General features: G+C 44.2%; 2 protein-coding genes across 2 annotated transcripts in view; one reads left to right on the top strand and one right to left on the bottom strand.

The window, feature by feature from the left end:
* SUSD2 (sushi domain containing 2) overlaps positions 1-25397 on the top strand; it is a 340007-nt gene that overhangs the window by 31528 nt on the left and 283082 nt on the right. The gene's annotated exons all lie outside the window — the stretch shown is intronic.
* The window catches only part of LOC141092984 (uncharacterized), a 38727-nt gene continuing 30911 nt past the window's right edge, over positions 17582-25397 (bottom strand). The window contains exon 5 of the mRNA XM_073579406.1: positions 17582-17606. Coding sequence (XP_073435507.1) covers positions 17582-17606 — 25 coding nt within the window. The remainder of the gene's footprint in view (positions 17607-25397) is intronic.

The raw sequence follows: 25397 nt of genomic DNA, 5'->3' as shown, positions 1-25397 counted from the left end.
CGTGTACACTGGCTTTGAACGCCTACATTGCCAAACTGATCTCATTAAAGATGATGCCCTTCCGTTTGGTAGAATGCGAAGCTTTCCGAGAGCTCATGGCCTACTCTGTCCCACACAATGACCTACCCAGTCAGCACTTTTTTTCTTGAAAAGCCATCCCTGTCCTCCAGCGGCATGTGAAAGACCGCATTGTCCATGCACTAAAACAATCAGTGAGTAGAACGGTGCACCTCACAACAGATGCATAGACCAGTAGGCATGGCCAGGGCCGTTACGTGTCCATCACTGCACACTGGGTTAATGTGGTGGATGCAGGCTCTACAGGGGACAGCGGTGGTGGAACAGTGCTGCCTAGCCCATGGTATAGGAAACAGTTGGCTGTAGGCATTCGACCCTCCTCCTCCAGAAGCGAAAGCTCGTCGACAGAGCACAGTCGCACGAGCACTCCATCCACATCTGTCAGTGTTGCACACAAGGTGTCCCACTGTCGAACAGCTAGTGGTAAGCGGCAGCAGGCTGCTTTAAAAATGATGTCTTTGGGCAACAGCAGACACACCATGGAGGTACTGGCCAACTACTTGCATCGACAAACTGAGTCATGGCTGGACAGTCTACATCTTGAGCCAGGCAAGGAAGTCAGTGATAATGGGCAGAATTTTGTGGCAGCCATAGCCCTTTCAAAAGTCACACACATACCTTGCCTGGCTCACACCTTGAACCTGGTGGTGCAGTGCTTCCTAAATAATTATCCAGGGTTAACCGCCCTGCTCCATAAGGTGCGAAAACTGTGCTCGCACATCCGTCGCTCAACAGTCCACTCCAGTCGTATGCAGAAGCTGCAGCGATCACTCAGCCTCCCCAAGCACCGCCTAATCATAGACGTTGCTACAAGATGGAACTCCACCATGCACATGGTTGAGAGGCTGTGCGAACAGAGGCAGGCTGTAATGCATTTGTGGGAGGATACGCGGGCAGGCAGTTTGAGGGCAGACATGGAATTGTTGGGTGTGCAGTGGTCAAAGCTGAAAGACCTCTGTAAAGTCCTTCAGTGTTTTAAGGAATGCACATGGCTGGTAAGCGCAGACGACGCCATCATAAGCATGAGCATACCATTTATGCGTCTGCTCATGCAAAGTTTGACACATTAAGGATCAGCTGAGGAGCAACAGGAGGAGGAGGGAAGCCTTGATGACAGTCAGCCATTGTCTGGTCAGGGAACTGGCATGGGCGAGGTGGAGGAAGAAGAGGATGATGAGGGGGATGATTATTTTGGGGAGGAGGATACTTCTCAGGGGGCAAGAGAAAATGTGGGCATGCCAAGGTCAGGTACAGGGTTTGTGCGTGACTGGAGGGATGTGGATTTGCCAGAAAGTGCTCCTCCACCCACCACTGGCAGTGCAGCATTGACACCTGGAACATTGGCCCACATGTGTGACTATGCCTTGCAGATCCTAAGAAGGGACCCCTGCATTGCCAAAATGATGAGGGATGACTACTACCTGTTGGCCAGCATCCTCGATCCACGCTATAAAGGCAAATTACACATCATGCCACAGGAGAACCTAGAGCTAATATTGGCTAACAAACAAGCAACTCTTGTAAACCGGTTGTTGAAGGCATTCCCAGCACACAGCAGCAGAGCTGGTTCTCCCATGAGCCGTAGTGGGCAAAATGGAAGAGGTGTTCGTGGTGCACTGGAGTTGGAGACAGGGGTTTCCTGACCACGTTGTGGTCTGATTTCTCAAGTCCCGCACACACGACAGCTAATACAGAATCAATTGCAAGTGACAGGAGACAGCAGTTGTCAACTATGGTTACAAACTACTTCTCCTCCCATATCGAGGTTCTCCCTCACAGGTCATTTCCCTTTGATTATTGGGCCTCAAAACTGGACACATGGCCTGAATTGGCACAATATGCCTTACAGGAGCTTGCTTGCCCTGCTGGTAGTGTGCTATCTGAAAGAGTCTTCAGTGCTGCTGGATCAGAAAAAAGGACCCATCTGTCGACCCAAAATGTTGATGATCTAACCTTCATTAAAATGAACCATGCATGGGTTTCAAAAGATTTTATCCCACCCTCCCCTGATAACACATAGGTTGCCAGAAAAAAGGCTCGCTTTTGTCCTCCTCTTCCTCTGACTTCTCCAATTCCTCCATTTGCAGCAGCTGAAAGTCCAGCCTACACATCAACATATGGCATTTTTTAAATCTCCCTAAATGGGCTGCCCCCCCACCCCAGGACCGGGGTCACCACCTGCCGCACCCGGGCAAAGGCTGTTGCCCTGAACAGGTGTGTGGCCCCACCCTTGAGCGACGGCACTGGCACAGGGCCTCTCTTAGTATAATAAAGTGTCTCTGATGGTGGGGGGGCCCACTTACCGTCAGACACACTGGCGTACTATGAGGGGCCCTGTGCCAGTACCGGCGCCCACGAGTGGGTCCCCCCTGTTTTTTCAGGGACGCAGCACTTGCAATACTTACCTCTCCCTGCTCCACCACTGTGTATTCTGGCCTGTTAAATCCGTCACAGGGACGGCCACTACAAATTTGGTGTACTGATCGATGATGGTTAAGATGTAGCTATGTCCTGTCCTGCAGGCCTCTACCTTCAGATTACCAATGGCTACCATTTGTAATGGACGTCAACTCCCAATCGGATGCAGTGGTGCTTTATGATCACCTTTCTCATTTTTCATAGTCACAGACGTGTGACATTCCTGCCACCATTTTTCAATGTCTCCTCTCATGGCAATCCAATAGACTCCCCTACGGCCTGTGGCTTTTGTGTTTTGCACTCCAAAGTGACCAGACAGATCATGATAGGCAGTGAGGACCATGTCTACAGCTCTCCCTGTGATCACAGTTTGATGGAGATGAGTAACGGTGATGGGATTGACGCTACTGCGATACAGCAACCTTTTCTTCACTAATTTGCGTTTTAGCTGTATCCACAGTTAAAGTTATTGAGGGTCAGCATTGCCTCTGCAAATTCTCCCGGGAGGTTTTCCCGTGATTACTAATTCCAACACTTCTGAAATCACTCGACTTTACGTCTGTACTTTTATCCATCTACCTTCCTCTAGCGGAGAGTCTGGACTCGCTGACTGACACTGAAATATAAACGAAGATTTCAAAGTACTCCAATATAGTATACTGTTGTACGTTTCGAATACATTTCCCTTTTTCTCATTTTTATATATGCTGGTGTTATCCATACTGAACCTGTGAGAGTGTGTCTTACTCTGGTAAAATATAAGGAGATTTAAAATGACGCCAACACTGTATGCAGCTGAACGCTTGTAAAACATTACCCTTTTTCAAGTTTTTATATTCTTGTTTAACCCAAACTGAGCCTGTGATTGTCTTTGTCTGAAGCCTGAAGTATAGATGGAGATTTACAATTACTCCTAGACTGGAAACACCTGGGATCTGCTGATACAGTACCTTTTTCCAACATTTTGTATTACGGTTAAATCCATACTGACTCATAGATCGACCAAGTAATAGAAGACAGAGATGCCCGTATGAAAGGTTCTGCAGCCCTGAGACCACCTTCCAAAGCCCAGCTGGACTCAAAGAAACCCACTTCTTCCGCATCCGGGGACAATTACCGAAAAGGCTACCACTGTGAATGAGATCAAGAAACAGCAATGGAATTCTTAATACCTGCCACCTGAGAAGCTGTCACATGAGCATTAAGCGTTAAACAAGTCAAAATTAAGTTCTGCAGGACTCGAATCACTGAAGGAGAGGATGCCGTCAAGCTGTTAATGGATCACACAACTCCCATGTAGTCACAATTAAAATGGATCCTTCTGTCCCGAAACGCCTCTTTCCATAGGTTCACAGCCACCAGTATAGGCAAAATATCCAACCAAGCAATATTCCTAACAAGGCCCAGCTGAAACCACTGCTCAGGCCACACAGCCACGCACCACAGGCCCCTAAAATATGACCCAAAACACACTCCATCACATGCATCTGTGAACAACTCCAAGTCATCATTTACAACTGCCTCCTCCATGAGCCAAAAACGTCCATTGTATTGCTCCAAAAAATAGTCCCACAATTCCAAATCAGCCTTATGTTCACTGTAAAGCCGAACAAATTGATGCGGAGCCCGCAGTCCCGCCGTAGCGCTCGCCAACCGCCGAGAAAAGACCCGGCCCATTGTAATAATGCGACAACCAAAAGTCAAATTCACAAGTAGTGATTGCAACTATGTCAACGACAATTTCTTCAACCGTCTTGCCCGAGACACCTCATCCCGCAACGCCTTTACCTTATCCTCCGTCAAACGGAACTCACATTTTAACGAATCATGATTCACAAAAAATAGGCACGTACAAGGCCCCTCTGTTTTACCGGGAGCAAGCGGTACAACAAAATGCTCCGCCACCCATTCCGCCGCGCTAAGTAACCTCTCCCAACAACCAGAATTAGCCCGACTGATACACAAACAATCATCCAGGTAATGAATCAAGGAATCAAAAGCCGATACTTCTCGGACAACCCATTTTAGAAAAGAACTGGATGCCTCAAAAAACGCACAAGACACCGATCAACCCATTGTCAAACACCTATCAACCCAAAAAACACCACCCAAGTAACACACCAACAACTTAACACTATCTGGATGAACAGGGATCAACATAAACGCCGACTCAATATCCGTTTTAGGCAAAAGTGCCCCCTTCCAACATTGCCGGACAAACTTTGTCGCCTCCTCTAATGACATAAAACAAAGAGCACAGCTCCGGGTCAATTCCATCAGTCACCGACCTACCACGAGGGAAAGACAGATGATGAATGAGCCTGAACTTATGCTGCTGTTTCTTAGGCAGTACACCCAGGGGCGAGACTAACAAATCCTGAAACGGAGGATCCCTAAACGGCACAGACATCCTTCCCAACTTAACCTCCTTCCCCAACTGTTACGACACCACCTCAGCATATTGGTTAGCTGACCTCAGATTGTTAATCACCCGTGGTATCTCAAAAGGAGGGGCAGGAATTTTAAACCCGTCACTGAAAACGGACAACAACAGTTCTGACTTAACCCCATTCGGAAAACTACTTACATAAGGGACTGTCGCGGCCAGGTTCAATGGCGTCTACCCCTTTTGAATTAGCACTCTCACTCTGCTTCTCCTTTCTGCTTCCTAAAGCATCTGGAAGCACCATGCGAGGTTCCTTTGCAAGGGGATCAAAGGTGCTTGAATTTGCAGCAATGTAGCCCCAAATTTACACTGGCCATCATTCAATTGCCAGCAGAGACCCTGCTTTTGGCTGACCGATTGCCCCGACTAACCCCCTTGCCCCTTGTCCACTGCTTTGTGCATTTCACGCACCAGCACCCCCAGAAAAGGAATGGCCGAACTTAGTCGGCGTCATAACCTTCAACCACAGACGTATGTCTTTCTTTTCCCACCGAACTGCTGGACGAAATGCCTTCCTATGCCTAAACTGTTTGTCGTAACGGAGCCAAGCCTGAACAAAACAAAAAAGAGGAAAACAATTCTCAGGCGCCTTCTCTCCAAACACGCTAGCCAAAATATTGAATGCCTGTAGCCAATTAGATAATCTGTGTGGAATCAACCGCCATCTCCGTTTTTCCTCCTCTTTTTGGCTATCATCCTTCTTCCCTTTGTCCAAGTTCAACTTTTCCAAAGGAAGCAGTGATAAAATCGCGACATATTCGTCCTTCTATATCTTTTCCCGCACCTCCTTCTTACGATGAGCGTCCAATGGGCCCTCAAAGTATACATATACCTTCCCATGCGCCCTGACATCTACATTGATCTGACATTCCTCCGACAGGGTCAGCTTGGCCAACTGACACCCCAGTAACCGCCCCCGAAAAAATGGTCCCTCGCTCCTGCGACCCCACCCAAGTGGCTAAATGCACTGGGTGCGCTCCAAATCCCTCCATCCGTGACAACAATCCCGCATGAAGTCAACATCTCCCCTAGCCCCCCAATCGATGAAGGAACTTGGTCCACAACTCCCTGACCTAACGCCACCGGCCGGCCCCTCCAACCCACTCCCGACTGCAGGGGACCTCACTAGAGATGAGGACAAACAAGACATGGAGCCATATTCACTGGACTGCGATGACGCTGCGACTCCTCCAGCCGCCAAACCCGTATCCCGCTGGCCGTTGACTACGGAGCTTCCCCTCAGATACTCTGTCCCCAGAGGTCCGCCACCTTGTGAAACAGGCTTTATCGACGACGATGCCGCCCTCACGGGGAACTCCGTTCAAGGCTGTTTGCTTCTCCGGCCCCTGCTGAGGCAAGCGGGCTGCACAGCCATGGGGGCTTCCGCCTGCGGACACCCACCCCCTGCAACCCCCACCAACTATCTGACGCACCGTCCATGCTAATCCACCGCCGTTGATCCGGTCAGGGTGCCCGAGGTACTGGGCATAGATGACAGCTTCGGGCGACGGGGGCTGCTGCCCGACGACCCCCCCTCCGGGTAACTCCCACCGCCACCCTAAGAAGAGGAGGCAGACCGCCCGGCTCCATGACGGCCTGCCGTGACGTCATTGATCATCGCTGACCCAGCGAGTGCAGGCCCCGCCTCTCGCTCTGCTCGGGGAGAAGGACTTGCAACCGCCACTGGACCCAGCCCAGCTCGTGGATTCCTCCCAGCCCGGGGTCTGCCCACACGCTTACCAGCAGGCACCCGCCTGGAGGGTCCCTGGAAGGTGCTCCGTCGCAGCGCTGGGTCCTGGGATCTGCATCGGGGGATAAACTCTGTGGCCCTTGACCGCCACCTCGCACGGGTAGACACCAGCAGCCGACCCGCTGCTTCCACCGATGATCCCCGTGACCTGCTCCTCGATCCACGCCGGCAGGCTGCAACTACGCTGCAGTGCGCAGCCTCTCCAATCCATCTGATATGGACTCCATTCTGTCTGGGCATGGGACAGTCTCTGTGGCTCTGTAGCAGGAACTGAGGTAACCGCCCCATAAGCTGACTTCAAATACCCCCTTATTTCCATACTCCACCCCCCAGGGACAGTTAACCCCTCCCTCCAACCCACTGTCATGTGGGCCTACACTTACGCCTCTGGGGAGGGGGGTTTGGCTCGCTCTTGCCCCTGTCTTTAGGGAGACACTTAGGCCTGTAAACAGAAGTTCTTATGTGCTTGTGCTGAACGCAATTGTTGGGTACTGTTAGGGTGCAGTCACAGGGGAAGATTTTCTTGTGTACAGCAGCGCCGATTATTAGCCTGCCTTATAGCAGTATTGCTGTGTGTACACTGCTGTGCAGAAAGCTTTTTACACAGCAATAATACTTTTATTCTTTTTTTCTGCAGTGAACGAACGTTCATTATTTCCCACACCGTATACAGCTGTACGCTCCTCACACAGTACCGTGTCCCGGTTGGTATCATGGAGAAATACATGCTGACTGTCTGTATGTGACTCCGGAAATATATAGGGCGATTTACATTTTCACTTATACTATATACACCTGATATCTGATGATACAGTACCCTTGTTCTAAATTTTTTAGTACGGTATAATCCATAGTGACTGAGCGTGTGTTGTTTAGTCCTTCAATATATACGTAGATAATAAGTTTACCCTATACTATATACACCTCCTATCTTGTGATACAGTACCTTTGATCGACATTTTGTATTACGGTCAAATCCGTAGTGAGCGAGCGTCTGAGGGTGACTACGGAAATAGATCCCAAGATGTAAAATTTGCCCAACACTGGAAAAAGCTGTATGCTAATGATACAGTACCCTTTTTTGCTATTTAGATTCTGGTGAAATCCATACTGAGCCTGTGAACGTCTGTCTGTAGCTCCAGAAATATATTTGTAGATTTAAGATTACACCAACACTGTATACAGCTGTACGCTTGTGATACCTTACCCATTTACTGCTTTTGATATAGTGGTCTAATCCATACTGAGCCAGTGAGAGTCTGATTCTGGAAATATATACTGAGATTTACAATGACCCCTACACTGTATGCAGCTGTACGCTTCTGATCCATTACCCTTTTACTGCTTTTTATATTGTGTAATCCATACTGACCCTGAGAGCGTCTGTGTCTGCCTCCTGAAAAAAATAAGGAGATTTATAATGTTTAAACAATAATATATGTACCTTGTATCTGGTGATACAGTAACCTTTTTATACTTTTATATTCTTGGCTAATGCATACTGGGACTGAGAGCGCCTGTGTCTGCCTCATGAAATGTCTACGGAGATTTAGAATGTTTAAACTATCCTATAAATACCTTGTATCTGGTGATACTGTACCCTTTTTCAACTTGTTACATTATTGTCAAATCCATACTGAGCGTGTGAGCATATGTGTCTGCCTCCTGAAATACATACGGAGATTTTTTGTATTTTAAGTATACTATATATACCTTGTAAGCAAAACCAAAGGAAAAACAATGTGTGTATATACCCTAATGAAAATAAGTAAAAAAGCAAGTGCATTAAATACTTTCTACTGAGCTGTGTAGTTCACTTATAGCCCCTCTGAAGCTGGGTGTCCGTTTGGGACCCAGAGACTCTGCCACTATTCACACTAGGTAGGTTTTAACCGTTAGTGTAGTTACTGTCTCAAATGGGTACACCTTGCCGTGGTGTGACAGCTTTATACTTTTTTGACAAAATAGTGTTTACCAAGTACCCTGTGTTTAATGCACTTGCTTTTTTACTTATTTACTTATTTATTTTCATTAGGGTATATACACACATTGTTTTTCCTTTGGTTTTGCTTATTTTTATGGCCAGTGTGAACATGCTTTTACATCATGCATATCATTCATGTCTACTCCAGTTCAGTTTTTTTGGTTTTTCTTTAGCATTTTTGTATTCAGTACAAATAGGGTGTGGCCTCCTTTCTACTGAGCTGTGTAGTTCACTTATAGTCCCTCTGAAGCTGGGTGTCCGTTTGGGACCCAGAGACTCTGCCACTATTCATACTAGGTAGGTTTTAACTGTTAGTGTAGTTACTGTCTCAAATGGGTACACCTTGCCGTGGTGGACAGCTTTATACTTTTTTGATCAAAATAGTGTTTACCAAGTACCCTATGTTATTTAATGCACTTGCTTTTTTACTTATTTACTTTTTTACTTATTTATTTTCATTAGGGTATATACACACATTGTTTTTCCTTTTGGTTTTGCTTGCTTTTATGGCCAGTGTGAACATGCTTTACATCATGCATGTCATTCATGTCTACTCCAGTTCAGTTTTTTTGGTTTTTATATATATCTTGTATCTGTTGATCCAGTACCCTTTGTGCCCGAAATTCATCCTCCACCCACCACTCAAAGTGCATCATTGACACCTGGAACATTTTTTATATTATGGTGTGATCCATACTGAGCCTGTGAGAGGCTGTGTGTTACTCTTGAAATATATATGTAGATCTCCATATGACCCTAACACTGTATACAGCAGTACGCTTGGGATCCATTCCCCTTTTACTGCTTTTTATATTGTTGTGTAATCTATACTGGGCCTCAGAGTGTCTGTGTCTGCCTCCTGAAATAAATACGGAGATTTTGAATGTTGAAACTATTCTATATATACCTTGTATCTGGTGATACTGTACCCTTTTTCTATTTTTTAGATTGTTGTCGAATCCATACTGGCCATGACAGCGTCTGTGTCTGCCTCCTCAAATATATACGTAGATTTATAATGTTGAAACTATACAATATATCCCTGTTATCTGGTGTTAAAATGAAACGCCACGCAGGGCCAGGTGTTACTCAGTACGGGGCCTTTCAGGCTCTTTTAAGGGGGAAGTATATCACGGTGGTGATTGGGACCCGGTCCGTGGCCCTGGGTGTGCAATAAAGAAGATGACAGTTCAGATGAGGGGGAAGATGGTATGATAAGGATTACAATTTAAATTTGGAAAAGGGGGATCGTGACGCCACCCGTGGTATTCGGCTAGGGTAGCCGACGCTGCAATGCAGATCCTCTGGGCCGGTGTTAAAGCAGCCAAGATGATGAAGCTCTCCACGGGCAGAGCTGTATCCCAGGGCAGTTGAGATGGTGTTTGTGAGCCGGTGATGGTGAGTGTAGCGTGTGTAGCAGGCAAGTTGTAAAAGACACGAAGGACACAGTTGGGTGCAGTTTCTGAGTTTTTCCTCAAAAGTTTTGTGCACAAGATGACCCGATTGGTACTGTGTCATCCGAAGGAGGGGTTCGGCAAACTCCAAGGTAGATCAGGAACACCTGTTCAAGACTCCTCCTTGTGTATCCTTTCTAGGCCATGTCTCTGCACTGATCTCTCAGTTCCTTCCTGCTGTGCGCCTTCGCAAACAGTGTCCCAAGCCGGCAGCCACGGATCACACCGGACAACGTGGGTCAGGCTCCGGGGTCTTTTATTCCAACTGCTGCCTTTTTGAGTATTGAATGCGGCTGCGACTGAGGCACTTAAAGTTACCTCAGCCTCCGTCTTTCTAGCTGAGCCCTGTATTTCTCCACTACCTTCAGGACCCACCTTCCCCAACCAGACCTGGTCCTTCCTTCTCCAGAAACGGGCTTCACAGGTGGCTTATTGCACTTCCCGTGCCCCAAGGACCCTTTCCTTCCAGTCTAGGAGCTTGGACAAGATTTTTCTCTCTTCCCTGACCCTCAGCCCTCTCACAGCAATCCTGCTCTTACTCTGTCCTGTCACCAACTGACAACTCTCTAGAAAAATCCATTTACCTCAGACTAGCTCCACCCACCAACTGTCACCTTGCTCTATCTGATTGGATGCCCACAATCACTCCACTACCTAAGCTCCTCCCACTGCAGCTACCTTCCAAACTATCCCCCAACACCCTTTCCTAGTCAGTCTGGGATGAGGCCATCCTCCCACCAGGTACACTCAGAAAGCACTGACTAACTAGTTTGTGTGTTGAGTGCAGGGTTAGGAGTCCTGAGTGGTGATCCCTCCTTACCTGAGGGTGGGATAGCACACCTTTGGATGAGGTGCAGTACCTCTGTGGTGACCGTACCCTCAGGGGTGCCATAGTACCCTTTCTCAACTTTCTATATTGTTGTCGGATCCATACTGGGCCTGAGAGCGTGTGTGTTTGCCTCTTGAAATGTATACGGAGATTCAGTATGTTTAAACTATACTATATATACCTTGTATCTAGTGATACTGTACCCTTTTGCAAATTTTTATATTATTGTCTAATCCATACTGAGCCTGTGACCATCTGTGTCTGACTCCTGAAATATATACGGAGATTTACAATTATCCTTAGACTGTATAGAGCTGTCCGCTTCTGAAACAGTACCATATATCTGCTGCTATTTTGGGTCCATTTTCACAAAAATTATTAAGAATGGTGGAAGAGGCCGCGGACATGGGTGTGGGGGGACAGCTGGTACTGATGGTGGTGGTGGTGCATCTGCTGGTAGTGCCAAAAGCACAATAGCAGCTAAGGCAGGAGGTGTTGGGCCTGCGTCATCATCTGGCACAAGAAGGCCTTTAAGGCTCCCTTTTCTGGGAGTAGGTAAACTGCTTTTAAAGCCGGAGCATCAGGAACTGGTTTTGCCTTACATTGCCGAAAAAGCCTCCAGCTCTATCGCCTCCTCTTCTGAAGTTTAAAAAAATGCAAGCACTGAGTCATCAGTGCAGGCTTCTGGTCAGGAACCACCCCTTCCTTGTCTCCTTCACCGCCACTAAAAGTGAAGGGTGCGGCAGCCCACACTTCAGATTACTCCATGGAGTTCTTTTCACATGCCATGCCTGTGTTTTAAAGTGAAATTCTGAATTCCCCACTCCAACATGAATCGGAGATGGAGTGCATTGATGCACAGCCACTGCTAGATGATTCTGCTGGTACATTGACCCATAGCACTACATTCCCCTCGCAGTCTACAGAGCCAGAATGTGACACTGATGAAACTCAGGTGCCCCTTCCCGCATACTATACCACCTTACACGGTGATACAGAGGAAGGTGCAGATGAAAGTGCCGGTTCACTGAGCAGGTGGGGGATCCTACTCGTGGGCGACGAGAGTGGCACAGGGCCCCTCATAGTACACAAAAGTGTCCCTGCCGGTGGGAGGGCCCACTCGCCGTTAGACATACCGTCGTACTTTGAGGGGCCCTGTGCCAGTGCCGTCGCCCACGAGTGGGCCCCCCATGCTTGCTCAGGGCCACAGCACTTGCAATACTTACCTCTCCCTGCTCCACCGCCGTGACGTCTTCCGCCTTTCCTGACAGTGACATTCAGGTTACAGAGCACAATAACATCACGTCTCTATGCCCTCTACCGAAACAGTACAAGTGCAGAGAGCTTGAAGATGGCAATGCTGAGGAGTCCAGAGTAGAGCAGTGGCCAGTGAGGAGAGGTATTTAATTTTTTTAAATGTTGGGAGCATTTTTTTGGGGAGCAATATGCACTGGAGAATGATATATGGGGCCCATCATACAATGGAGCATCATCCATTTGGCCCATCATATACTGGAGCATTCCAAATGGGCGAAATTAGGCACTGGAGCAGCATTTACGGGGCCCATTATACACTGGATCAATAAGAAAAGGGGCGCATTATTTATGGAGCATAATTTGGGCCCATAACACACTGGAGCATCCGTCCATGGGGACCAACATATACTGGAGCATTCCAAATGGGGGACATCAGACACTGGAGCAGCATTTATGGGGCCCATTATACACTGGAGCATTAGAAATGGGGCATAATTTGGGTCCATAACACACTAGAGCATCGTCCATGGGGACCAACATATACTGGAGCATTCCAAATGGGGGACATCAGACACTGGAGCAGCATTTACGGGGCCCATTATACACTGGAGCATTAGAAATGGGGCCCATTATATATGGACTCTATGGAGCATTATTTGGGCCCATAAGACAGTGGAGCATCATCTATGGGGACCAACATATACTGTAGCATTATGTGGAGCTCATCATATACTGTATGGAACATTATGTGGGACCAATTATTCTGTATGGAGAAATATATGGGGCTCATTATTCTGTATGGCACACTAGGTGGTGGCCATAATACTGTATGGAGTAATATACTGTCCGTTTTTTGAGCTATTGTAGAATTTAAAATAGATATCAGTCATGTCATGTAAGCAGTGAAGTAGTTTTCATTGTACTATACCTATATTTCTGTGCCGTATCGGAGCATCATGAGTTGTAGTATGTGTTAAAAGGGCGCACTGACACTCTTTGGCCCAGGGCACACGAAAACCTGGCGCCAGCCCTACCCCCCCACAACTTTAGCCAAATAACCCACAGTTTTCAATGCGTAGTTATTATTATAAAGTAAATTAAGGTTTACAAGCTTAAGAAATAAGAATTGATGTCGTTGGCATTGAAATGGGCACTGTAGGTATGTTTACTGTCCTCCACTCCCTGCCGATTTTGCTTCCCCATTGACTTGCATTGGGTTTTGTGTTTCAGTCGGACCCTGACTTTTCCCTATAGTCGGCCCATTTCGTTCGACCCGACTTTTAATAAAGTTGGGTTTCATGAAACCCGACTCGACCAGAAAAAAGGCAAAGTCGCTCATCTCTAGACACAAGTAAACAATAAATAGGCTTATAATAAAGCCAATACCTTTAAGACTCAAATGTGCGCAATCTATATAGTGTAAATATAAACAGCATACCATCACAGAAAAAGTAATCAGTCCACTACTTGTGAGTAAACTTGGGCATAAACCACATATATATATATATATCCCGGTTAAGTGGAAAAATACCTTGTTATAATTAAAGATATTCAGGTAGCTTGCAAAAAAAATATATATAGACAAGATGTGAATAATAAACCTGTATACAAGCGCAGCTTACCCTACAATGGAAACCGCAACATCCCATATAAAGGAACAGTAATTGCACAAGGGATGCATAAGTGCTGTGCCACAAAAAATCCCCATTAGGAAGATCAGAGATTTGAGGTGAACAATCAGATGTGGACACAGCACAAATCACAGCAAGTGCTGTGAAAACTGCCCATGAGTAGAATCAAAGCACAACTGTGACGGCAGCAAATAAGGCACACTTAGATCCTCATGGGGTAGAAAATGAGACCCTGGGCCATTTTTTCATCATTGCTCTCCCGCTGGCCAGCGCGCATCGCTGCGTGTAGCAGCGGGAGCCAACGATCAGCGAGGCTCTCAGCGCTCTAAGCAGGCGCTGGGAGCTGGTCTCTAAGGTAAATATCGGGTTACTAAGCGGCGCGCGTCACTTAGTTACCCGATGTGTACCTGAGAAACCTGCGTACTGGCAGCTCCCGGCGCCAGCACGCAGGTTTCTAAGGTACACATCGGGTAACTAAGTGACGCGCGCCGCTTAGTAACCCGATATTTACCTTAGAGACCAGCATTCTCGCTGGTGCTGATCGCTTGTGAAGCTGCCTGTTTGGCATCTCACCAGCGATCATGTAGCGATGCACCAGCGATCCTGACAAGGTCGTATCGTTGTCGGGATCACTGGTGCATCTTTATGTGTGACGGGGTCTTAAGTGGGCGGAGAATGTAGGTAACATTTCTACAGAAGAATGGGAGAGGTGCTGGAATCTCCAGGGTTGCTTTCAATAAATGCGAAGCAAAGAAGGTCTCAACTGTTTCTACTTCATAGTGTTTATAGGACAACCAAAGTAAAGCATAAAATGGGCCTAAAGACAGATGATTATTGTCTCCATTGCAGTGAAGAAAATGTGTACCTGATGCACATATTTTGGACATGCCCGAGACTGGTGGGGCTTTGGGGAGAAATTGGTAGAATAATAGCAGAAGTGTTTAATATTCAAACCATGCTTAGTGCAAAAACCTATGTGTTAGGATTAACGGAGAAGATTGGAGGAATTCCCCAGGTACAGTGAGCTATTGCAAAAATACTCTACCAGACTACAAAATCCATAGCCACAAAGTGGCAGGCAACCAGACCTCTCTGTGTAGAAGAAGAGGTTCAAGCTCTCAACTCCACTATCTTAATGGAAAAAAGGGGTTTATTTCAAGAGGGGTTGGTAAATTTGGTAAAGTATGGGGAGACTGGATTAATTGTGCAGCTGTGGTTTTGCAGGAGCTGACTAGAGATGTCTTATTTAATTTACTGATCCTGTAAATTATGATTACCACCTGTCTGGGTAGTAGGATACTGTATTTCACTAATTGTTGAAGAGTAACACCTATGTCAGTATGAGAATGATTTTATTGTAATGCACACTGTGGGAGGGTGAATGTTAGTTTTGGGTTGGGAAGGAGAGAAAAAACTCTTCAATACCACTTCAGGAATCAAAAATCTCTTTAAAAACTCTTCAAAGAAGAAGCATTTTCTTAAGCCGTTTCCACTCGAAAACTCAACATTTCTTGAGTGCCTCAAATAAAAAAAAAACTTCAATGTGCACATAACCTTTCAAACATTTTTTGAGAAATTTGTCAGGTGGTTTTTTTTTTATATGGATCTACTCTAAAAAAAAAAAAAACTGTGTGTGTATATCATTAGATTTTTGTGGAGGTATTAGAGTGGAAAATGAAATAAGAGGAACTTCTCAAATACTCCTCCAAATCTCAAAACTGCTGAGAAACTACTCGTAGACTTAAGGGCCTGTCACACTAAGCGATATCGCTAGCAACTAGTTTTTGTGACGTTATAGCGATATCGCTAGCGATATCGCTATGTCTGATACCTCCGACCGCTCCCCCGCTGGTTATCGCTGATTGTGCGAGAACGTCCTGGACTGTTTCTCGTCGTCAGCTTCCTGCGGCGCTTCCTGTGGAGAGACGAGCGAAGAGCGTGGAGCCGGGCGGGAGGACGCAGGATCGCCTAGTGTGACAGATAAGTAGCGACCCCCGTCCCCAGCGATGTCGCTGGTGAGATCTGCCTGTGTGGCAGCTCACTAGCGACCACTTAGCGATGCACCAGCGATCCTGACCGCGTCATATAGCTGGTTGGGATCGCTGGTACATCGCTAAGTGTGACAGTACCTTTTGTGTCTTAGAGGCCAGTATAAAGCCTGCCTATGACAGCCTGTTTTATTACACTTTCAAAACGATATACTGTATTTTGGATCTTTCATCTCCATAGTTTTCATAAATGTATATTCTCTCTCTTTCCACTCTTTCTCCTTGCTCTCCTCTTTCTCTCTTTTCTCTCCTTTCTCATCTCTCTTCATATACCATCTCTTTCCTTTCTCTGTTAGTAATTGAGGTTTTTGAACTTGTACAGGAAGTATATAGGCAGGGAAATTTGAACTGGACACTGTTGGACGCTTTGAAATATGCAGTGTTATAATAAAAACATAATATTGTCATGTTACACATGGTCTAAAAGGTAAAATTTAACCCTGTGTAGCTTTTCATTATGTTTCTTCTTAATTCCAATCTGTCTACGGATTTTATAATGCAAACTGCATGCATCTGTTAGGCTTGATGAGAATCTTTGCCCACCCAGCCTGACTGACAGTTGCAGCTTCTACAGAGCCGTGTGAGATCGCAGTAGCAGCAGGAAAGAGGGATACTGAGGACCTGCCAATCAAGTGAGGTGAAAAGAGATTGAAGTAAACTTTCACAAAGGATTATACAGCCATTATGACATCTAACTACAGCATCCTAAAATATTTAAATAACATACACAGGTTATATTGTGAAATCTTGTGCCAAGTCCTCTTTAAGGTACCTTTCACTAGACCTTGCTCGTTCTTGCATATTTTTTGTTATGAACTTTAAAACCAATTAAAGTGTGGAGATACATTTGCTCTCTTGATACCATCAGGCTTATTAATGATACATTGCCTGGAGCAAAATAATAGTCAACGAATCTTTCCGTTATAAACCAGACAGCTTCTTAGAAATAATACTATTGTTAAGTTTGGGGAAAAATAAATATACATTCAATAAAAAAAATCACTATAATGTAAAATAACATTTGTAGCAACGTTATTTAAAGGGGTCATATCATGCCAGATAATGCTATTAATCTGCAGACATTGTGTTAATAAGTGCCCTATCACTGAAAATGAGGAAATTAACTTTAAGGGTACATTCTCACGAACAGGAAGTAGCTTTGGGCGCAGCGTATTCGTGCTGCATCCAAAACGCTGCGTTCTAATCCCCAGGTACTGTGTTCACTGAACCATGCAGATTTACCGCATCCAAATGCATTCTATTGTTGATATTTCTGTTGCGGAAACTAGCGTCAACGCAAGATAAATAGACATGCTGCGGCTCGCAAACCAGTACCGCATGTCAGTTTCCGCGGGTGATTTGCAGGTTCACATAGACGCACAGTGGACATGGGATTTCTAGAAATCCCATCCACTATGCTGTAACATCTGGCCACTGCATTTTGGATGCTGCATAAATATGCAGCATCAAAGTCGCAGCAATTTCTGATCATGTGCACGTACTGCATTTCTTTTGGGAACTGCCAGCTTTCAGTCATACCGACTTGGTGGTGTGACTGCAGTCACTGCTCACAGCCATGTGATCAGTAGGTGTTAGCATGCCCCGGCACTTTCACGGACAGCAGTGTATACACTGCACTGGAGTGTCGGCGTGGGCTAACAGCTGTGGGGCATAGTGTATGACACTTTATGGTATTTTCAGATAGTCATTTCTATAGGACACAAGAAATAGCATAAATACTTTTAAAATTATAAATAAAAAATGCCATAAAATCCAGTAAACTCCTGATGTTTTTTCATAAGGAAACCTTAAATACCTTCTTTGAGGATTAAAACACACTTCATGAGAATTTACTCAAATAATCTAAATGTTATTCACAGAGATTCTGCTGATTAATGTGCGTTTTATCATTTGTAGATGTGAAATATTTCTTATGAAGGTATTAAGAAATGTTTCTTCTCTCCCTTGAAGCACGCTACGACCTTCCTTTTGATCCAGAAAGATGTCGAGAACACATCCCAGTAAGGGACATAAACAAGGCTTTATTCCTGCCTCGTTAAGCAGAATTATTGTACAATTAGCTATAGTGGCTCGGAAGGTAGATATCACGATAGAGTGAATTGTACTTATAAAGTAAAGGGTTAATAATCAGTTCTTTGTGTTATCTTAGCATGTATATAATAGACATAAAAAACAAGTGTAGAAATTTGGAGGTTATAAGATGATGACTTCCAGGTATGCATGAGTGGAATATTGCATTTAGTGTGAGAAATGAACCAAAACACCAAAGTCTAGAGGTTCAAAAGTACCATTCAGATCGCATTCATATTAATAAGTAACCACTGAACACAACAACCAGCCAGCAGATATCAGGGAGATTGCTTATCTTACTGCAGATAAAAAAGATGTAAATCCTTACCTTGGTGACCATGGATCAAGTTGTAAACTAGGGAATGCTCAATGTATAATCAGAGAAAATCTGCAAACAATATGCAATCACATTACTGCAATAGTAAACAGTGAAAATAAAAGCTGAATAAATCACGAGCAACCAAATGATAAGCCAAGATAAAAGTTCTCAGCAATGATTCCATTACCAATCAATGCATTCACTGTTACTCATCATTAAGGCCCCTTTCACACTGTTATTCGCCACGTTCATTGGTCCCATTGTGGCTTACGTACAAATCGCCCCATATATTTATACATTAAAATAAGATCACCGCTAAGCCTTCGTTTTTACAAACTAAATAACCCCAAGTGTAATAACCTGTCTTGGTATTGCAGATCCCCTAGTTCCCTAATAACCTTGGTCGCTCTTCTCTGCACCCGCTCCAGTTCAGCTATGTTTTTCTTATTATACACCGGAGACCAGAACTGTACACAGTATTCTAAGTGTGGTCGCACTAGTGACTTATATAGAGGTAAAATTATGTTCTCCTCATGAGCATCTATGCCTCTTTTAATGCATCCAATTATTTTATTTGCCTTTGCAGCAGCTGCCTGACACTGGCCACTAAATGTGAGTTTGTTGTCCACCCATACACCCAGGTCTTTTTCAGTGACAGTTTTGTCCAGTGTTTTACAATTAAGCACATAATTATGCATCTTGTTTGTTCTACCCAAGTGCATGACCTTACATTTATCCCCATTAAAGCTCGTTTGCCATTTATCAGCCCAAGCTTCTAGTTTACATAAATCCTCCTGTAACATAAAATTGTCCTCCTCTGTATTGATTACCCTGCAGAGTTTAGTGTCATCTGGAAATATTGAAATTCTACTCTCTATGCCCCCTACAAGGTCATTAATAAATATGTTAAAAATAAATGGGCCCAATACTGACCCCTGTAGTACCCCACTGCTAACTGTGACCCAGTCCAATGTCATTTTTCATGAGAATGTAGTAAGTTGGTCAGTTGGTTGTATGACTACAATGCAACCATTTTGGATGGCTAATCTAAAGCGGAAGCCTTTCTGGCAACAAAACCATCTACCTGTTAAAAACAAAAATCATAGAAATGACATTTTTTGAAGCCTGCAAGGGATTCTGTCACTTATATGAGGTGATAACTCTTGAAATGAACCAACACCTGATACATGCTGCCTGATCCACCGGCAGCATGTATCAGGCACTCTCTGTATTGCCTCAGACAGGTATGTTTGGCTGCTGCGGCATTTCAGAGAAAAACTTGCTTTAGAAGCTGCCAGAGTCCAAGCCACAAGGAAGAATAGTCAGACAGGTGGATGACTGGCAACTTCTAATCAACTGCTCTCCTGGAGTGACAAGTCTCTCCCTATACGCGCATGCAGGAATGAAAGAATGATACAACACACAACAGATAGGTGTCACCTGAACTTTTGATTGTCTGACAGCTGTATATTCTGCTGCTGCATCCCCATGCTGTAGAAGCGATCAGCCTGCAAAAAATGATAGTCCCACAGTAGGACAAAGTAAAAATTTTTTCAAAAAGTTTAAATTGTAAGAATATTAAAAAATCAAAATCAAAAATAATAATAAAAAATCAAAAGATATTGCATTTATAAACAAATATTTGAATTAGAACGATATATAAACAATAAAATACACATATTTTGTATTGCCGCATCTGCAACGACCCAACCTATAAAACCGTCCCACTAGCTAACCCCTTAAGGGAACGTGATTAAAAATAAATAAAAAACAAGGCAAAAAACAATGCTTTATCATCATACTGCCTAACAAAAAGTGGAATAAAATGCGATGAAAAAGGCAAATATAAATAAACATGGAACCGATGAAAACGTCATCTTGTCCCGCCAAAACAAGTCACCATCAGCAGAAAAATAAAAAAGCTATAGCTCTCAGAATAAAGCGAGGAAAAATAATTATTTTGTCTGTAAAATAGTTTTTATTGGGTAAACCCACCAAAACATAAAAAAGATATAAATGAGGTATCGCTGTAATCATACTGACCCAAACAATAAAACTGCCTTATCAATTTTACCACACATGGATCGACATAAACTCTCCCCCAACAAAACATTCCTGAATTGCTAGCTTTTGTTCATTCTGCCTCCCAAAAATCAGAATAGAAAGCAAAAATGGTGCCAATAAAAACGTCAACTCGACCCGCAAAAAACAAGCCCTCACATGACTCTGTGGGCCAAAATATGGAAAAATTATAACGTTGAATTGTAAAAATAAAAAAAATGTAATTTTCCTCACAAATATGTTTTTAGCAAAATTATTGCATTTTTATAAGGGTAACAGGAGAAGTTGCACTATACAATTTGTTGTGCAATTTCTCCTGAATATGCCGATACCCCATATGAGGAAGAAAATCACCGTTTGGGTGCACGACAGAGCATGGAAGGAAGAAGCGCCATTTAACTTTTTGAATGCAAAATTTGCTGGAACAATTGGCGGATGCCATGTTGCATTTGAAGAGCCTCTGATGTGCCTAAACAGTGAAAATCCCTCACAAATGACACTATTTTGGAAATTTGATCCCTCGGGGAACGGATATAGATGCGTGGTGAGCACCTTGAATCTCCAGGTATTTAACAGAAGTTTATAATGTTAAGCCGTGAAAATAAAACATCACATTTTCCCCACAAAAATGTTACCACAAAGATGTTATTTTGGCCCCAAATTTTGCATTTTCATAAGGGTAATAGGAGAAATTGCACATTTCAGTTTGCTGTGCAATTTTTCCTGAGTGCGCCGATAGCCCATATGTGGGGTATACTATTTTCAGGCACAGTGCAAAGCTCAGAAGGGAGTTCAGATTTTGCTAGAATGCTTTGAGGGTGCCATGTCACATTGGCAGAGCCACTGAGGTGCCAGAGCAACAGAAACCACCTAGATGTGAACTCATTTTAAAAACTACACTCCCCAATGAATTCATCAAGTGGTGCAGTGATCAGATTGACACCACATGTGCCTCACATAATTTTATATCACTGAGCAGTGAACAAAGAATAAATTACATTTTTACCAATAAAATGTTGTTTTAGCCCTTAAATTTTTAATTTTTCTGAGGACTAGTAGGATTTTTTTTTTTACAACAAACTGAGGTCCATTTTTTCCTGAGTGCGCCAATACCCTACATCTAGATCAGTTCCCTTTGTGGTCTAGTTTCCAAAATGGTGTCACTTGTGGGGGATTTTTACTGTTTAGGCACATCAGAGGCTCTCCAAGCATGATATGGCGTCCGCCAATTGTTCCAGCAAATTTTGCATTCAAAAAGTCAAATGGCACTCGTTCCCTTCCGAGCTCTGCCAGGCACACAAACAGTGGTTTTCTCCCTCACATGGGGTATTGGCATGCTCAGAATAAATTGCACAAGAAATTTTGGGGTCCATTTTTCCTGTTACCCTTGTCAAAATAAAAAAAATTATACAGTTGTGGCCAAAAGTATTGACACCCCTGCAATTCTGTCAGATAATACTCAGTTTTTTCCTGAAAATGATTGCAAGCACAAATTCTTTGGTATTATTATCTTCATTTAATTTGTCTTAAATGAAAAAACACAAAAGAGAATGAAGCAAAAAGCAAAACATTGATCATTTCACACAAAACTCCAAAAATGGGCCAGACAAAAGTATTGGCACCCTCAGCCTAATACTTGGTTGCAAAACCTTTAGCCAAAATAACTGCGACCAACTGCTTCCGGTAACCATCAATGAGTTTCTTACAATGCTCTGCTGGAATTTTAGACCATTCTTCTTTGGCAAACTGCTCCAGGTCCCTGATATTTGAAGGGTGCCTTCTCCAAACTGACATTTTTAGATCTCTCCACAGGTGTTCTATGGGATTCAGGTCTGGACTCATTGCTGGCCACCTTAGAAGTCTCCAGTGCTTTTTCTCAAACCATTTTCTAGTGCTTTTTGAAGTGTGTTTTGGGTCATTGTCCTGCTGGAAGACCCATGACCTCTGAGGGAGACCCAGCTTTCTCACCCTGGGCCCTACATTATGCTGCAAAATTTGTTGGTAGTCTTCTGACTTCATAATGCCATGCACACGGTCAAGCAGTCCAGTGCCAGAGGCAGCAAATCAACCCCAAAACATCAGGGAACCTCCGCCATGTTTGACTATAGGGACCGTGTTCTTTTCTTTGAATGCCTCTTTTTTTCTCCTGTAAACTCTATGTTGATGCCTTTGCCCAAAAAGCTCTACTTTTGTCTCATCTGACCAGAGAACATTTTTCCAAAACGTTTTAGGCTTTTTCAGGTAAGTTTTGGCAAACTCCAGCCTGGCTTTTTTATGTCTCGGAGTAAGAAGTGTGGTCTTCCTTGGTCTCCAACCATACATTCCCTTTTCATTCAGACGCCGACGGATAGTACGGGTTGACACTGTTGTACCCTCGGACTGCAGGGCAGCTTGAACTTGTTTGGATGTTAGTCGAGGTTCTTTAGCCAACATCCGCACAATCTTGCGTTGAAATCTCTTGTCAATTTTTGTTTTCCGTCCACATCTAGGGAGGTTAGCCACAGTGCCATGGGCTTTAAACTTCTTGATGACACTGCGCACGGTAGACACAGGAACATTCAGGTCTTTGGAGATGGACTTGTAGCCTTGAGATTGCTCATGCTTCCTCACAATTTGGTTTCTCAAGTCCTCAGACAGTTCTTTGGTCTTCTTTCTTTTCTCCGTGCTCAATGTGGTACACACACAAGGACACAGGACAGAGGTTGAGTCAACTTTAATCCATGTCAACTGGCTGCAAGTGTGATTTAGTTATTGCCAACACCTGTTAGGTGCCACAGGTAAGTTACAGGTGCTGTTAATTACACAAATTAGAGAAGCATCACATGATTTTTCGAACAGTGCCAATACTTTTGTCCACCCTCTTTTTTATGTTTGGTGTGGAATTATATCCAATTTGGCATTAGGACAATTCTTTGTGTTTTTTCATTTAAGACAAATTAAATGAAGATAATAATACCAAAGAATTTGTGTTTGCAATCATTTTCAGGAAGAAACTGAGTATTATCTGATAGAATTGCAGGGGTGTCAATACTTTTGGCCACAACTGTATCTGAAATATTTTTTTTGCAAAAAAAGTGAAATGTTCATTTTTTTTCTTCACATTCCAGAAATTCCTGTGAAGCACGTGCAGGGGTAATAAACTTCTTGAATGTGGTTTTGAGCACTTTGAAGGGTGCAGTTTTTAGAATGGTGTCACTTTTTGGTATCTTGTTTAATATAGACCCCTCAAAGGGACTTAAAATGTGATGTGGTCCCTAAAAAATGGTTTTGTAAATTTTGTTGTAAAAATGACAAATCGCTAGTCAACTTTTAACCCTTATAACTTCCTAACTAAAAATTTTTGGTTCCAAAATTGTTCTGATGTAAAGTAGGCATGTGGAAAATGTTACTTTTAAATATTTTATGTGACATATCTCTGTGATTTAAGGGCATGAAAATTCAAAGTTGGAAAACTTATATTTTTTTCACAAGTAACCGCAAGTCATATCAAAGAAATTTTACCAAAGTACATTCCATCAGGAAAAAACATTCTCAGGGGCTTTCTTTAAAGATTTCACCTGACCCACTTCCTGTGGACTGAGAGCAAATAAACTTGGCACAGTTATTAGTTCTATTTTAAATAGGTGCCACATAGGGACACACACTTCTCCCATCACTTTAAGCTACTGTAAACACCTCGCTTGTAGAAGTCGACAGGTTGCACCAAAAGCCACGTTGTGACTTCGAAAATCAGTCTCGTCATCTGGAAAATGCTTGCCAATCGAAAATAACTTCATTGTTGGAAATAGGTGAAAGTCCGATGGTGTGAGGTTGGATGAAAAAGGGGTACGCGGTAGAATTTCAAAGACACAGGAACATGCTTCCATTTGGGCAACATGTGAGTTGTGAACTGGTGCATTGTTTTGCACAAGGCGGACACCTTTGGTGAGCATGCCACGTCTCTTGGTTTTAATGGCCTTCCGCAATTTATGCAATTTCAGTGAAGCATAGTATGCCCCTGTGATCATGGTACCCTTTGCTAGGAAATCCATCAACTCTACTCCATGCTGGTCCCAAAATACTGTGAACGTGACCTTGACTGTCGAGGGTTGGGCACATGCCTTCTTTGGAGGCAGTGAGTCATGATGCTTCCATTGCATCAACTGGACTTTAGTCTCAGGATCATACTGATTGACCTACCTTTCATCCTGTGTTATCAGTCTGTTGAAGAAGTCCTCCTGGTTTCCATGGTACATCGTCAATAGTGCATTCGTCTCATTCCTGCTTCTGGAAAGGTTACCAGCGAGCAGATACCTTATGCATGTGAAGATGGTCTTGGATGATTTTTTCTACGGACCCCACACTAATCTTGACATTTTGGGCTAGGTGGCAAATGGCTGCGCAGAGGGTGGGACTGGCCCACCGGGAGATCAGAGAATCCTCTGGTGGGCCCGCCCCTTCGCCAGCACCAGACTCCTGCCTCCTTCAAATTAGTGCCTGCTCTGATCTGTATTATGATCACATGCACCCAGCGGTGAGTGCTTTATTCCATACCCGGTTTTGGTGGGCCGTCTGCACTGCCCAGCAACAAGTGATGTGAAGTGAGTGCTTTCTCATCACCTGCTTTTGCCGCCTTCTATCTCATTGTGCTAACCTCTCTCTCAGCTGTGGAGTGCTCGATGAGATCAATAGAAGATGCCAGCAGCAGGTGATGAGAAAGCACTCACTTCACATCACTTGTTGCCGAGTAGTGCAGATGCCACCGGGTATGGAATAATGCACCACGCACAGCAAAGCCAGCCCATGCAGTGAGACTGCACAAACACAGCACAGGAGCGTCTAGAATAGAGTTGATTTTTTAAGGGCAATATGTCACTGGAAGGGACGGGGCCCCCGTCCAGTGAAGACCCGATAGCAGGAAGCAGCGATGTGCTGAGCCTATTGGAGAGAAAGGGAAATGAGGAGCTGCACCATGGAGCCATGTGAGGAGTGGGCTGATGAGCTGCACAATGGACCCTTTCACAGATAGGAATGAGGACCGAGGACTTAGTG

This window comes from Dendrobates tinctorius, unplaced genomic scaffold (genome assembly GCF_039654945.1).
Source record: "Dendrobates tinctorius isolate UK_male_01 unplaced genomic scaffold, ASM3965494v1 ptg000003l, whole genome shotgun sequence".
NCBI classification, from domain to species: Eukaryota; Metazoa; Chordata; class Amphibia; order Anura; family Dendrobatidae; genus Dendrobates; species Dendrobates tinctorius.
The sequence above is the reverse complement of the archived record's forward strand: the minus strand, read 5'-3'. Positions and strand labels throughout refer to the sequence as shown.